General features: G+C 37.0%; 1 protein-coding gene across 20 annotated transcripts in view; it reads left to right on the top strand.

Moving 5' to 3' along the window:
- MCTP1 (multiple C2 and transmembrane domain containing 1) overlaps positions 1-15,935 on the top strand; it is a 556,599-nt gene that overhangs the window by 302,728 nt on the left and 237,936 nt on the right. For all 20 annotated transcript variants that reach the window (XM_042250767.2, XM_060416015.1, XM_042250765.2 and 17 more), the window contains exons 4-5: positions 4,194-4,273; positions 9,035-9,140. In XM_042250767.2, the coding sequence (XP_042106701.1) occupies positions 4,194-4,273; positions 9,035-9,140 (186 nt within the window). The remainder of the gene's footprint in view (positions 1-4,193; positions 4,274-9,034; positions 9,141-15,935) is intronic.

The following is a 15,935-nucleotide window of genomic DNA, read 5'->3' as shown; positions in this document are numbered from 1 at the left end:
GGAAAATCCCATGGGCGGAGGAGCCTGGTGGGCTGCAGTCCATGGGGTCACTAAGAGTCGGATACAACTGAGCGACTTCACTTTCACTTTTCACTTTCATGCATTGGAGGAAGAAATGGCAGCCCACTCCAGTGTTCTTGCCTGGAGAATCCCAGGGATGGGGGAGCCTGGTGGGCTGCCGTCTATGGGGTCACACAGAGTTAGACATAACTGAAGCGACGCAGCAGCAGCAGCAGCTGCAGTTGCAGTGCTAATTGCCAGACCTACATTGTCTCATGTAATCCTTTCAATAACCCTGTGAGTAAGTCTTCTCACCTCCATTTTACAGGTAAATGAAGCTCCCAGAGATGAAGGGTTTGCTGAAGTCCTCCCAGCAATTAAGCAGCATAGCTTCTGTCTTCCATTAGAGATAACCAGTTGCAATGGCCACAGTTAGGTTTTATTTATCTTATAATGTCAGTTTTATGACTTGAAGTTTAATTATTCTTTTATAGTGAAATTGTTGTTTTGAAACTGCCTAGGTGTGAAATGCATCATAGACATACTTGTATGGGTAGCATCTTATATCTTGGGCCAAGGGTACCTGGGTACCTATGTGAGCTGAGTACCTTTCCATTTCCTATTCCCATTATGTCTTCTCGGTTCACTCACATGCCACTCTCTCTCACTGTCTTCCTAAGCATCTTACATAAAATAGTTCCCGTCACTCCTGTTCCCTCCAATATTTTTCTCCGTGGCACTTCCCACCACCTAACACAGTTTTTATTGTCTGCAGCCCATCGTATATTAAGGATCCCTCCTTTTATTTTCTTCACTGCTGTATTTCTAGTGCCCTAAGCAGTATTTGGCACATTGCAGGTGCCCATCAAATGTTTTCCAAGTAAATGAATGAATCAATGTATGAATCATTTGAACTACCCTGAATATAAACTCCCCTGAAGTCATAATTACCTATCAATATTTCATTCATTTACGCTAATAAACTGCCATTCCTCTTGAAGCCAGTGTGAGTTGAGTTTTCTGTTACTTGTACGCAAAAACATTTTAACTGATGCATTTCCTAATCCAGTTTCCATAGAAAACAATTGAATCAAGATGATAAATAAACTCATTGATCAGAATAAAGCATTTCTTGTTCTGAACTCGCTTGAGAATGAAGAGAGGTGTTACTCAGTCCCAATCAGCTTCTACCTAATATTACCCAATGTTTCCAACTCATGGAGCAGAGGGTCTGTGAAAGCAAGGATCCCTTATAAATTGTTCACATTTGAATTCCCAGTGCTTTACCCAGAGTGGGTGCCCAAATTATATTTGTTCAGTTTAAAGATGTTCTGTGTGTGAAATCCATTACAAGAGGTGACTCCGACTTCTTCCTAGTCCTGGCATTTGGGGGCAATTAAAATAAATATCTGAAGCTTTGGATTCCTTATCTGACAAATGGAAGCAATGCTTTTTACACTGAGTTGTAAAGAGTGAAATTTATTAATAAAAATCTATATGATGTGTTTAAGGCAGTGCCTTATACATGGTAAATGCTGGATAAACATTAACCGTCATTAACTGTGCTTATTGCATTGGGAGTAATTTTCCGATTTCATCTCTCTCCTATGCTCTGTATTTTCTGACATTTCACCTAGAACAATAAACTGACATAAACTGACAAATACTTTGTAGAGCTTGGCTGCAAATTTCATTGCTAACCGTTTCATTAACGAATGGATTCTGGTGTTTGCATTCTTCCCCATGTTAATGCCTTTGCTAATTAATAGAAATTGAGAACTAATGTAAACATCTAGCATTAGGATGGTAGAATAGACCCTCCCCATGAGACTAAACAGAGTTTGAATGTTGAATCACCCATCTGAGCTGTCTATACTGATCAAGTCACTGGATTCGCAGCTTTCCACATTATATGCGTAGATGTTCCCCAGGTGTTCTCATGGGTTATAGGTTGCTGTAGTCTCCCCAGGATTTTAATCGTTAGGCTGATACAATTAGAAGAGATTGCACAAGAGCGATTTCTCTAATTTTGGTGTAAATTTTATGTTGTAAAATAAACTACTGCAGTCGTTTGCACATACCAAGGTGTCAGTTGCATAAGATATGCCACTGAGCGGATGGCTAAAGCTCAGAAGTGTAATTGATCAAGGAGAATATTTATTGCAGGAGCACTGCGCTTTCTACAACAAATGTACTCCTGAAAGGTTGTATGTAAATCAAATGACTGTAAATTGAATAATTTAAAAGGCATTAGAGGAGCTTATAACTTAAATAAATCCCTTGTGACTCTTCCAATTTAAGAATCCCTTTGTAATGCAAAGTATGTATTTTTTGTTTAAATATCAATTTTCTACACGGTAAGTTTGTTTGAATTGCGGTATACATATATTACTAGAGGGAAAGAAAAAGTAACTGATGCAGGATTTCTGTATATACTATTCCCTCTGCTTAGAGCTTTCTAGCTAGTGTGTCAGGAATTGGGCAGAACAGCGCTGACCAGTGGATTCTCACAGCCTGGAGAGTGCAATGGTCTGGCTCATCCTTTTAAGAGCAGACTTACATGTTCATGCTCCTTTACAGTGTGCAATACAGTGATTTTCCATTTGAAAAGGTCAGGCACACAGCTCTAAACTTCATCTACCAGCATTTTTTCAGTCTTCAAAGCTTTCCCTGATCTCCAATGTACTTTTTTTTCTATTTTGTACCCTGTTCTTATCTTTACAACAGTTATTAAAATTAGTGAATGTAACACCTGGGCACTTCCTTAAATATCATCTGTCTCTCTCACTAAACTATAAGCATTGACAATTCACCACAGTTTACTGAGTGCCTAGCACATTGTCTGGCACATAATAAGTATTTAATCAATGTTGGCTGAGGAATTTTGTGAGTAAGAAAATGTTTGTGTGTATTAGTTGCTCAGTCATGCCCGACTCTGCAACCCCATGAACTGTAGCCCACCAGGCTCCTCTGTCCATGGGATTCTCCAGGCAAGGATACTGGAGTGGGTTGCCTTTCCTTCTTCAGGGATCAAACCTGGGTCTCCTGCATTGCAGGCAGATTCTTTACCATCTGAGCCACCAGGGAAGCCCAAGAAATTGTTTAAATGGATGGAAATTAGCCAGCTCTCATTTATTTAGAGTTCTTTGAAAATGGCCCTGTCTGATCTAGCTCTGCGTTCTCTGCCCATCTTCCCTCCAGTCTCCATCTTTCTCAATTTGCTTCAGCCCCGCTGGCTACTGGCTGATTCTTGAACATGCTAATCACTTCCCGTTCTAGTTGCTTAATCCTTCTCATCATTGCAGGCTCTACACAAACACACTTTCTCCGAGAGGCCTTCCTGGACTCCCATATAAAGTATCAGCTCCCAACACACTCCCTTACGCTTTTATCTCCATGGTGCTCCTGGCAGAACTCGACATATCTATTCAGGTTTTTATTGACACTCCCAGCTGTGAAACGTAGGATCCAGAAGGTTAAGCACATTGATTGTCTTGTTCATCATAGTATGAACGTGAACCATGACAGGTACAAAAGAGACGCATGATTTTGACAGAAGAAATACAACCTTTTCTTTTTCTATTTATTGTTATTAGATACATTAATATTATCCCTGAATAATTGCTTGTATCAATAAAAACAATTTAAGCATAGTATAAATTTACAAAGTGCTATAGTCATAATATCTTAGTGTTTACTTACTGTATATGTTTAAAACAACATTGTCCTAGAATATCAGAGAATATGTCTTCAATGACCTAAAAAAAATACAGAAATTGGAGTCCTGTCTTCATCACCTACAGCCCATTACATATTTGTTAAATTCATACCAACTCAGTTTACCTTTCAGTAACACTAATACACCCTCTATAATGAGGAGTAAATATTCTTAGCCTGTGGTTCCCACATTTTTGATGATTTACTATATTTTATTTGATTTTGTTATTATTCTTCTGTAAAATTCTATTTTATTTTAAATCAGTAATTTAGTTACAAAATTAAATGGAATTTAATGTTTTAATGTTTTGTGAGAACTTAGCATTTCAAAACAGAAAAACAAAATTTTAGAAATAAATCTGAGGAAATTGTATTGACTTTGGTGACATAGAAAAACTATTTTATAATGAAGGTGTTTTCATTTAAGGTTTATATTAGAATTGTTCATAATAATGTCTGTGTCTTTGGCTCCCTAGGTGTTTGACTATGACTTTGGTCTGCAGGATGACTTTATGGGCTCAGCCTTTCTGGATCTCACACAATTGGAGTTAAACAGGTAACTTTTGCACTGTTGTAATCACTATGCCTTGTTGTGAAGCTAGACCTTTGCAACAGAAAATGTCAACAGATCTGGGTTCTAGTTGCTGTTCTGTCAACCATGGTTGTGAGTCTTCATACTAGCCAGCCTTTGTCAAGTATATCTTTCTCACTTACTCAGTGGAAATAATAGCATCTTCCTGCACTATCTCATTGACAACAACTATTCAGCAAAAAAATTCTTAAGACACCTACTTTGTTTTCCAGAATGTGCCGAGAACCAGGAATCTAGACTGACACATTCTTCGCTCTCACATTGCTGGTGTGGTTGTAGTGAGGCGTGAAGAAGATTATACATGTTACTCATAATCATTAATTTAAGAATGAAGCTACCATTTGATATTGATTGGTATTGATTAATATACCACGTGTCATAGCTCCATCGGTAAAACATCTGCCTGCAGTGCAGAAGACCTGGGTTTGATTCCTGGGTTGGGAAGATCCCCTGGAGAAGGAAATGGCAACCCACTCCAGTATCTTGCCTGGAGAATCCCATGGGCAGAGGACCCTGATGGGCTACAGTCCATGGGATCGTAAGACTCAGACACAACCTAGAGACTAAAACACCACCACAGAAGAAAAAGTAGATTTTCAAAGGGCTAAAGCAGTGTTGAAATGGGTTGCAAAGGAAGCTGTGAACTCATCTTTAGTGGTTTTAGAGATGTTTTAGATGATCGTATATGTCATATAGGAGGAATAGTGGAAAGCAGGAAAGCAGAGCAGTGGGCCGGATCACTACTTTATACTTTACATGTAAATGAAATAAATAGTGGAACCCTTATGTGTTACAGTCTGAGCATGATGGCAGCTAATTGGTCTTCCAATGTCATTTGTGCCTCACGCTGGACAAAAGAGCAGCCTTTTCCTTACTTCCTACATGTCCTTCATTCTACCCCAGAATCTAGCGCAGGCCATTGCTCAATTTACTCAGTGGTGGCTGGCTCTCTGCCTCTCCATGCCTGTCCTTGAAGGTGTTGTATGTGGTCAATTATCATGAAACACCTCCAGCTAGAATGGGCTGTGCTACTCCTCTCCAAAAGCCACAGTTATTTTCTCCCTAGACCCTGAATAATGATCTGCAAATTACTAACACAGAGCAAAATCTTCTCTTTTTTGCTCTTAAATATAAATTATTGCTGAAAAATATTTTAACTAGAAATAAATGGGGATGGTTCAAAAAGAAATTCAAAGATTATACACAAGCATTTGATGTTTACTTTGCCACATTCATTATTTTATGAATTTAGTGGACTATTCCCTCCCCTCCCAACAAAGTTACCACTTTAAAAATATCACATGTTCATGTCTGTCATTGCATTCTGTGTACAGAAATCAGCAGCTTTTGGGTATAGGCAGATGGTTAGCAATAGCAGCCATATAAATACTCAGGCTGCTGTATAATGCATTAAGGTATTATTTTTGAAAAGTGAGAGTGAACTCGCTCAGTCGTGTCCAACTCTTAGCGATCCCATGGATTGCAGCCTACCAGGCTCCTCCATCCATGGGACTTTCCAGGCAAGAGTACTGGAGTGGGGTGCCATTGTTTTTGAAGAAAACGATAATCATCATAAAGCAATCGCAAATATTCTTAAATCTTTATCATGTAATCATTATAGAAATGTAATTAAGATTTTGCTGTTAATTTTTTAATGTAATCATTATTATAGGAAAATGATCCAAATAAAATTGTAACCCCATGTAAAGACATGTGTGTATACATATGTGTATATAATATGTGTGTATGTACAAATATGTATTATACACATATATAATATAGTGACAAATGTGCATTTGTTAAAAGGATCAAGTTGTTACTCTCAAACCATGATTAGTTATAACTAAAATTAATATTGGAACAATTTGCATCACAGCTCTTATAATTTATGTATATTAACTGTTTGCTTGGTTCCTTATGCTTCAGTTAAAACCTCTCACATCAAAAAACCATCCAAATTTCTCACAGCATCATTCCTTGAATCAGTGAATTAAGAATCATGTGAAAGAGTAGCCTAGGATTGTAAAATCTTAGCATTGGAAAGTAGCTGTGGTTCCCCCAAATTGCTTGGGCACATTTGTAAATATATAGATTTCCAGACTCCAGGCTGGATCTACAGAACCAGAGTCATCATAGGTAGAGTTCAGAATCATGCTCTTCTTAAAAGCTTCCTAGTTGATTCTGAAGTGCAGTCAGGATTGGAAGTTTTTGTTTGGACCACCTTTCCCATCAAGCCCTTTCCCCAAGACTAGAATCTGGCTGTATCATTCACTAAAACTTAAGCTCCATGAAGACAAGTGTCTTATATTTGGTCTTAACCTCTGATATTTACCCAGAACCTAGTACAGTGTTCATTTCCTGTTTTGTGAGTTAAATGAATAAATGATTGAACAACCAAAGGAACATTCCTAATTTGCCAGTATTTCAAGATTCAAGTTTGATGCTAAATGTTCTACAGTCACTTAGGTTTATGGAGGACATGAACCCTTTTTTTCAGTATTAATTAAAATATGGAAACAAGATATTACCTATACATTGTCAGTTGAACGTATATTTTGCATTATTTTCCAAAAGTTATTATGGGTAATATTCAGTAATTCATAATCTCTTTCTCAGAGATACTTTTCTAATTCTGAAGCCTTCTGAGTATTGATCACCTCTTTTAAGTGTTGGTTTCCTTGAATTTCTGAGCCTAAACAGTATTTAGGCATAGGTTTAAATAGCCAAAAATAGAAGCATTATTTTAAGTATTAGTAGCTCAGTCAGTAAACAATCTGCCTGCAGTGCAGGAGACCTGAGTTAGATCCCTGGGTCGGGAAGATCTCCTGGAGAAGGAAGTGGCAACCCACTCCATTATTCTTGCCTGGAGAATCCCATGGACAGAGAAGCCTGGCGGGCTACAGTCCATGGGGTCGCAAGGGTCAGACACATTTTAGCGACTAAACCACCACTATTCATTGTTTTAAAGTATGTTTATAATGTATATCAGGCAAACTATATATTTTCCTCCTCTCCCACTCATCCGTTTACTTTAATTATTCTCTACCCAGAAGGGTGGGGTGGGTGGGGGTTGGACGAAGGCTCAAAAGGGAGGGAATATACATATACTTAGAGCTGATTCACATTGTTGTACGGCAGAAACCAACACAACGTGTAAAGCAGTTATCCTTCAATTAAAAATAAATTTTAAAAAATCATACTCCTGGTTTAAAAAAAATTCTGAAGAACTAAAAGGAAGGTAGAGGTCAATAAATGACCCTCATTTAGTTGTTGGACTCAAATTTGTAGAAGATAGCTACTATTGCTTTCTGTGTGTTTAAGAGCTCATAGAGATGTACCTTACAGTTTTCTCAGTACTTCCTTCTTGTACTTTCTTGGCCTTTGCAATAACTCCATGACATTTTAGAACCCCATGAAGGACTGAAACTTAGGTGTGTGAATCCAGTTATCCATTTGGCCCATGATTTTATTGGATAACTTAATATGTTGATGGTATTTTAATAACAACAAAAACTATACCAGGAAATTAAAGGAAGGCAAAATTACTTTTCTTCTTAAAAATAACAAATTGTTGATATAAGATATACTTTGGCTTATTCATTTAATGACTGTTTATAACCTTTTAAAAATTGTATATATATATATTTTTAATTGAAGCATAGTTGACATACAATATAGGTTTCAGGTATACAATGTTGTGGTTTGACATTTATAGGCATTACAAAATGATTCCAATAAACGTAGTAACCATCTTTCATCATACCAAGTGATTACAACATTGCTGAGTATATTTTCTATGCTGTACATTACATCCCCTGTATTTATTTAATGACTGGAAGTTTATGTATCTTAATCCCCTTCGTCTATTTGATCTGTTCCCCTGCTCCCTCCCTTCTGGCAACCGTTTGTTCTGTGTGTCTGTGACTCTTTCTGTTTTGTTTTGTTTGTTCATTTGTTTTGCTTTGTTTTAGATTCAGCCTGTAACTGAAATCATGTAGTATTTGTCTTTGTGTGACTTATTTCACTTAGCTTAATGCCCTCCGAGTCCATCCATACTGTTGCAAATGGCAAGATTTCGTTATTGTTATGGCCGAGTAGCATTCCTTTGTGTGTGCATACCACATCTTATTCATCCATTCATCTGTTGGTGGAGCCTTTGGTTGCTTCCATACCTTGGCTATTGTGAACATTGCTGCAATAAACATAGGGATACCTGTATCTCTTCCAATTAGCATTTTTGTTTTCTTTGGATAGATACCCAGGCAGGAGTGGAACTGCTTGATCATCTGGTAGTTCTATTTATAATTATTTGTGGAATCTCCATACCATTTTCCATAGTGGCCTCGCCAATTTAAATTTCCACTAACGGCGTACAAGCGTTTCTTTTTCTCAACAATCTCACCAACAGTTATTTGTTGCTTCTTTGGTATCTCATTGTATTTTCATTTGTATTTCCCTAATAATTAGTGATTTTGAGCATTGTTTTATGTGTCTGTTGGCCACGTGCATGTCCCTTCTTGCAGACATGTCTATTTAGGTCCTCTGCCCATTTTTAAATCCAATTGCTTGGGGTTTTTTGATATTCAATTATATGAGTTCTTTACACATTTTGGGTATTAAACCCTTACTGGATGTTACCATTTGCAACTATCTTTTCTCATTCAGTAGATTGCCTTTTGCTGCTGGTTTCCTGCATGCTCAATATCTTAACATTTTATATCATAGGCCCACGGATGTGACCTTAACACTGAAAGATCCCCATTATCCTGACCATGATCTTGGAATCATTTTGCTCTCAGTCGTCCTTACCCCTAAAGAAGGAGAACACGTGGTAAGTTCCCGCAGAGTCTGGTTGTAGCTTCCTTGCTCCCACTTGTTTGAATGTTGTGAGCCTTCTCTGAACACGGAGATAATATTAAAGAGAAGCAGCGTAAGAAAGTCTGGCCTTTTCTTTGTTTCTATGGGTATCTTGTGTATCAGCAGTCTAGGTGTATCGTGTCTTTTGAATTCAAATTTCTTATTCAGTTCTCTAGGTCAGGACCTCTTACTGTAAATAAGAGACACATTTGCATCTTTTACCATAATTTTATTTTCCAATTTCAGACATGTTATATTGTAGCGAACAGTAGTATTCACTCAGGGATTATATTTACTGGTGAATTGAATATTTTGAATTCCACCTAGAGAAATCCAGACCCTACTGTTTTGATTGTACTGTCAAATGTACCATAACAAGGAAAATGAGGTGAAATTACAATAGAAATGCTGCTTTCTGGTATTTGTTTGATGGATGATAAGTGAGTACTTTTCATCTTCTTGGTGGGCTTCCAATATTGGCAGTACCAATTTTCTAGCCTTGGCTGTCTGTACTTCCTTGCACACCATGCTACTATGAGAAACTGACAAGAGATACAGAAACTCCACCACTGTTGAAGTGATGGTAAAAAACATATATATAAGCAGGTTTGACCTGCATCGATATGCTTGCCAGTACACTTTCTGCCGCAATTTACCAAAGATTATTTATTAGACTCAGGGTACTTTCATGTACTAATAGCTATTCTCATTAATCCTGATTGTAACACATTTTAAGAGTAGACATATTTAATAATTTTTAGGCAAATTTAAAAATTTTTCAGCAATGTGTGTATTGCTGTCTTAAAATATTGCATGATTAAAGTTGGTATATGTTTTCTGCTGGAAAGGTATTAATATTAGTGGCATTTTCCCCTAGATTGTAAGTAAATATAGTGAGCTACAGTTTCAGATGAGGAAGTGTTTTAAACTCATTGAGAAACTCACCTTTTGCAGTGTACTTTTCTCTATCCTTTCTAAAAATTAAACAATGAGCACACCTATTCATATATAATATTTGTTAAGTATGATTTAAGTCTCTATTCAGTGAAGAAGAAAATTTTCTTATTGAACAATTGCTATCTAATAATAGCTACATTGAGAACTTAGCATGGTGAAAGAATGTATGTATCTTCATAGGCATAGTCTCGTGTGGGCAGATGAAAGGGTAGGTGACGTTTTTTCACAGCGAACATTTAGAAATAAAAGTGCATCATTTTGAAAGTCACCAATTCAGAATATAATATTTCACCCAGTATAAACCAAGGAGTTTATCTGGCTAGTCCATACACAGGAATAAAGTATAAGTATTAGTTTTTTCCTTTATTCAAATTAACCTGGTATTCATCAGGAACCTACTATGAGCTCAGTGGTAAAGAATCTGCCTGCCAATGCAGGAGACGCAGGTTTGATCCCTGGGTTGGAAAGATTTCCTGGAAAAGGAAATGGCAACCCCTTCCAGCGTTCTTGCCTGGGAAATCCCACGGACAGAGAAGCCTGGCAGACTACAGCCCGTGGGGTTGCTAAAGGGTCAGGCACAACTTAGCAACTAAAACAGCGACAACATGCTAGACCTTTAGGATTCAGTAGAACTGAAATGCAGTGGAGAGCTCAGAAATCAAATGATCCCAGAAGGAAATGTAAAATGACAGCTGTTTTAAGTGCCATGAAAGAGAAGCGACGTGCTTCTGTAGAGAAAATAGAGGTGAATTTGTTCTAGTCATGGGAACAGCGTTCTCTAAAGAAGTCAAATGAGACACGAGGTCTGAAGTGCAAATAGGAGTTGATAAAAGCAAAAAAACAAAGAAACACACAGAAACAGAGGAGGTATTTGAAGCAGAAGAAATAGCACAGGCAAAGGCTCTATAGCTAGGGAAACCAAGCTGCACTCCAAGAACTGAAAGAGTATTGGAGCTTAGAGAAGGGTGGAAGCAGACTGTGGGAGATCCTAGCGAATGATGACGGTGAAAGGGAGGCATCCAGACTGCGTTGGGACTGTTAGCCATGTTAAAATTCGTGATCTTTCCCCAAAGAGCAACGGGGAGCCATTGAGAAGTCTGTAAATGGGAAGCGGCATAATTGTATTTGCCTTTTGTTGTGTAGCTACACTGTAGAAAAGAGACGAAAGAGTAAGAAGGGATGTTTGGAGACCAACTAGGAAGCTGTTTGAAAAATTCTGGTGGGAAATGATGGAGATTTAGATTAGAGTTGTCCTACATAGAGATGGAAGGAAATGAAAAAGTTTATCTATCAGCGGTGAAATTCACAAAACTTGGTGACAAAATATTCTTGTTTGGTGATGCTTTGTTACTTTAATGAAAGACAACACTTCATAAATGAAAATACCCGAATGCCTGAGGTCTTAGGTGTCCCCAGAACATTCAAACTTGCAGTATTACTGAGGATCCAAATATATACAACTGTTTTAGTTATTTGGGTGACTTCATGATGAAGGGTCTGCTGATTTTCTACACTAAAAGAATATTTAGTCAATACTCGAACATCAGACTAAGGGTTTAAGGGATCAAATTGGTATCAAGAGACTTTATGATGAAGCAGCTGAATTGTTCTAAATTACTCAGAAATATAGCACAGATAGAGTAGTTCCAGAAATTAGTTTTTCTTCAACAATTCTTGCAAAAATCCTTCCATCTCCATTGCTGCTCAAACATATTTAGGCACCATTTCTTTCTAATTAGGAAAAATCATTTTAGAATATGACAGTGCCTGGTTACTTATCATCAGTGGTTTATCAAACATGAATAGGAAAGGAAACAGGTAGGGCATACAAAACTGTTAACATATCAGAAACCTGGTATTGTTAAGTATCTTTTCTTCATTTTCCTTTCTCCTTATTGTATCTGTCCAGCCACATTCACCCTTAACATGAAGAATTCTTCCTGAAATCTTCATGCCATTTTCTTGATTCAGATCTCTTTTGCTAACTTAGTTTTTTGGAAGAAATCTTTTCCCGCCAAGTATTTTTCATTTGTTGCCTTACTTTAGACCTCCAAATAGCACTAGATTGTTTCTGTTGCAGCAACTGAAAACCAATGTCTTTTTTCCCTTCCCATTTTGGATGCTCTGTCCTCTGCACCAGAGAAGCAAGTGGCTTATCAGCACCCAGTGCCTCAGAAAAGGCACAGTGGTTGCAGCCTGTTCCAGAGACGGCCTCTGGCTGGTAAAGCCCCTCTTGACCTCAGCAATACCTGAGAAGCAGAGAGAAGGGAAACCTGGAGGACCTGGTCCTCCTTGTAGATGGACCGATAGCTGGGAGCTTGGAGTTGGTTATTGAGAAGCAGCTGGGTTAGGGGCAGGAGAGGAAGCATGAAAGGTCCCCTATAGGAAATTCTGTTAGGATCTCCAATATCCTGGCTAGTCTGATTCCTAGACTGGGCTTGCAGCTTCTGTGCATACGCTTTGCATGATGAAAATTTCTGTCAAAGACACATGAATTAGTACTTCCCCCCTTTTGTATATTTTAGTCTATATAGAGAAGTTCTAGAGCTGTTTATTAATTACTGTCTCTAAAATTGGTAAGCGACCCTAGTTGGGAGATTTTGAACCTCTGAATGAATGTCATTTGTAGGCATCTGTTGAATAAAACCACTTATTGGCCACCTATATACATTATGCTAAGTTGCATAACTCCTTCTTTATTCTTCTTTTAAGTGTTCAGTGACCCCTGGCTATTTCTCTAACATGGGAACGGAAACTCCTGAGGAAGGCTTTAATCGTCTCCAACAAGGGAACACACATTCCCTCACTTGTAACCTTTGTCCCAGCAAAATATAAACTCCTACACATCTCACCTCCTCTCAAGTCCAAGCTTTCTCCAACATGCGTTTTCCTACCTAAAACATACTTCTACATACTGTACTTCACCTTGCCTCCATCCTATAGTCTGTCCCTCCTGGTTTAAGAAATAATAATTTATAAGTATTAACAGATATTTAAAATTACTGTTTCTGCTTACCTTTCTTACGATGAGTCCTCTTAGGACCTAGTCCAGCTCTCTTACCTGGTTGATTTTCAGTAGGCTGTAAATGAATCTCAAGGAGGATTTGATAGAATGCCTCAAAGGTTCAAGGGAAAGTATTTTAAGTTTCCTCCTTCAATATTCAAATCCCTGAGGTTGTCACAAACACAATATTGGAAATAATGATTTAATGTTTCTTTGGAACTCTTAAATTTTATATTAATGATAGTCTGATTAAAATCAGTCTACACTGCTCGTCTCGAGATTTCTAATGATGACAGTGAATTAGAAGCACATCACTGTATTTTCTTCATTTGGTAACATGCCTAGCATTGGCTAAATATATTTACCTGGAATACATTAGAAATTTCTTGGTTAAAAGCAACTCAATTATCCAGTGTACCTTCAAATTAAATATTTAATATGCCTGAAATATATAATGTATTGCTGCAATGAAAATGACTTGCTGAACTTTCACAAATTACCTAACAATAGATCTTATTTAGAGAAATTCCAATGCACAATGCAGCAAACCAGAATCAGTTTACTAAATGCTTCATAATTCCATTTAATATTCAGAATGATGCATAGGAAAGGAATAGAGGATGATTTTGCATTGACCTTCTCACAGCAAAATTACGAGTTCTGTTCTCTTTGATTATTAGCTCAGAAATGATCTATTTTAAGCTTTTGGAACTTAAGCCTTAGTTCAAAAAGCACATGTTTATCCTTATGCCTGGGTTTATAAAACTTACCTAAATATTTTATATGGATTCACATGGAGAATGGAGAGTATGAGTTTCAAGAGCCATTGACAAATAAATCCTAACCATCAGATAGGAAATAGAACATTCATATTCAGAAATCCTATCAAAAGTGGGAAGAAATGAGTAACTGGAAACAGAGGACTTAGCATCACAACATGCTCAGAGTTCTAAATCAATTATCATGCCCGTGTTTAATACACTATTAATACTGACATTACGTTTCATGAATCACGTGGTTGCGATGATTTCTCCTTGTGAGAACAGTTCTCCTTCTGGAACTCAGTAAAAATGAAGAACAAGTTGAAAACCTTATCAGCCTACTCTATTTTCTAAAGCCTGTCAAACATGCAATATCTAATTATAGCTAATTAAGAAATATACATGAGTCATAACAAAAGTATTTCATGGTTACTTATGTTAAATTCTTCTCCATTGAGTCATGATTCTTTTGTAAAAAATCCCAGTTGTGAACAGATACATATATGTATGTATGTGTATATGTTCGTGTGTGTGTATAACACACACACACACATATATATATATATGTGTATGTGTGTGTGTGTGTTTTAATTGTCAGTGTTGTGTGTGTGAGAAACCAAAGTCTTCCTGGGGGCATGCTTATGACTTGCATGGCACAACTGTCATTCTGTTTTGAATGCAGGACATACATGTGTGTCCTATATATGGTATTTTGGTCTGATTGTGTGTTTGAGTTCTTTCTGGCTCTTTTTCTAGCAGAGTTCAATCCACAACTTTCTTCATTGGCGAATTTGTGGAATAAAAGTGAGTTAATTTGTGTTACACACTCTCTTAGATAACATAGACCTACAGATTGGCTAAAGCTAAAAAGTAGAAAATTTTAAGAAACATATGAATTAACCTTAGTTGATCTTTAGTGAATTTATTTTTCTTGGTAGTTTATTTTTGAAAATTTTCTGGATTATTTCATAACCTACCATTTGGGGAAAACCCATCTATAAACATACAATACATGTGTTTTATAATATGTAGGTACCTTAATATCTAGCCATTTCATGATTTTTTATATCTATAACAGCCATGTAATTGCCTTAAAAAAAATCACTGCAACAAAAGATAAAAACAAAAAATGGGCTGAGAATGTGAAACCTCTAAAAACACAAAAGATTTTGCAACTCTCAGAGAGTCATATTTTAATGTACTTACACCTTTTATTGGGCTTCAAAGAGGTTGAGTTGCTAATAAAGAGTTTGAATTGTACTATAATATTAGATAATGGCACTTTCAAAAACAAATTCATATGTTTCTCAGCTGAAGTTAAGAGCAAAGAGCAAAAACTAAATTTTATTTTTCTAGAATTTGCTTCATCTCCTATCTTTAACATTCCCCAATCTTTCTTCTCTAACATGTCTCACAGTTAGCGAAGGTAACAATGTTAATATTGATAGTATGTCTGTTAAATTCACTTTTTTAAAAGCGTTTCTACTGTTTTCAGTTTTATTGAATCTACCTTCACCCAACCATCTAAAAAAAAAAAAAGAATTGGGACTGAGATACTTAAACCCATTGGTTAGCTGGTTGGATTGGCTCAAGAAGCAGAAATTTTCTTATAAAATCCAGGGTCATTTTGAGAGTCATTAGATTTATAATTGAACTCTAGAGATTGAATCAGAAAATAAGGAATTAGTCCCTGTAACTGCCCAATCTTTCTATTTACACTTGGGGAAATTAATTGCCTTTTGTTTGTATCAGTATCCCAATCTGAAAAATAATACCATGCAGCTTATTGGTAAAACTGACTTTGTAAAATACCAAACCTGTAGTTAGCTTTACATGTAAAAGGTTAATTGCACACAGCGGTTATGAGTCAGGGCGTGTAGGCTTGCCAGGAGTAGTGAATCTGTGTAACACTGAGTGTTGCCCTGAGGTTCAACTCTTCTCGTGTTCTTAGCCATTTTTTCATAGGACAGCATTTCTTACAAAATGGAACTTTGTAAGATTCTTAGAGACTAGTTGATGATGACAAATGGCCACGAGGTAAGAAATT

This window comes from Ovis aries, chromosome 5 (assembly GCF_016772045.2).
Source record: "Ovis aries strain OAR_USU_Benz2616 breed Rambouillet chromosome 5, ARS-UI_Ramb_v3.0, whole genome shotgun sequence".
NCBI classification, from domain to species: Eukaryota; Metazoa; Chordata; class Mammalia; order Artiodactyla; family Bovidae; genus Ovis; species Ovis aries.
This window is presented reverse-complemented; position numbering and strand designations above follow the sequence as displayed.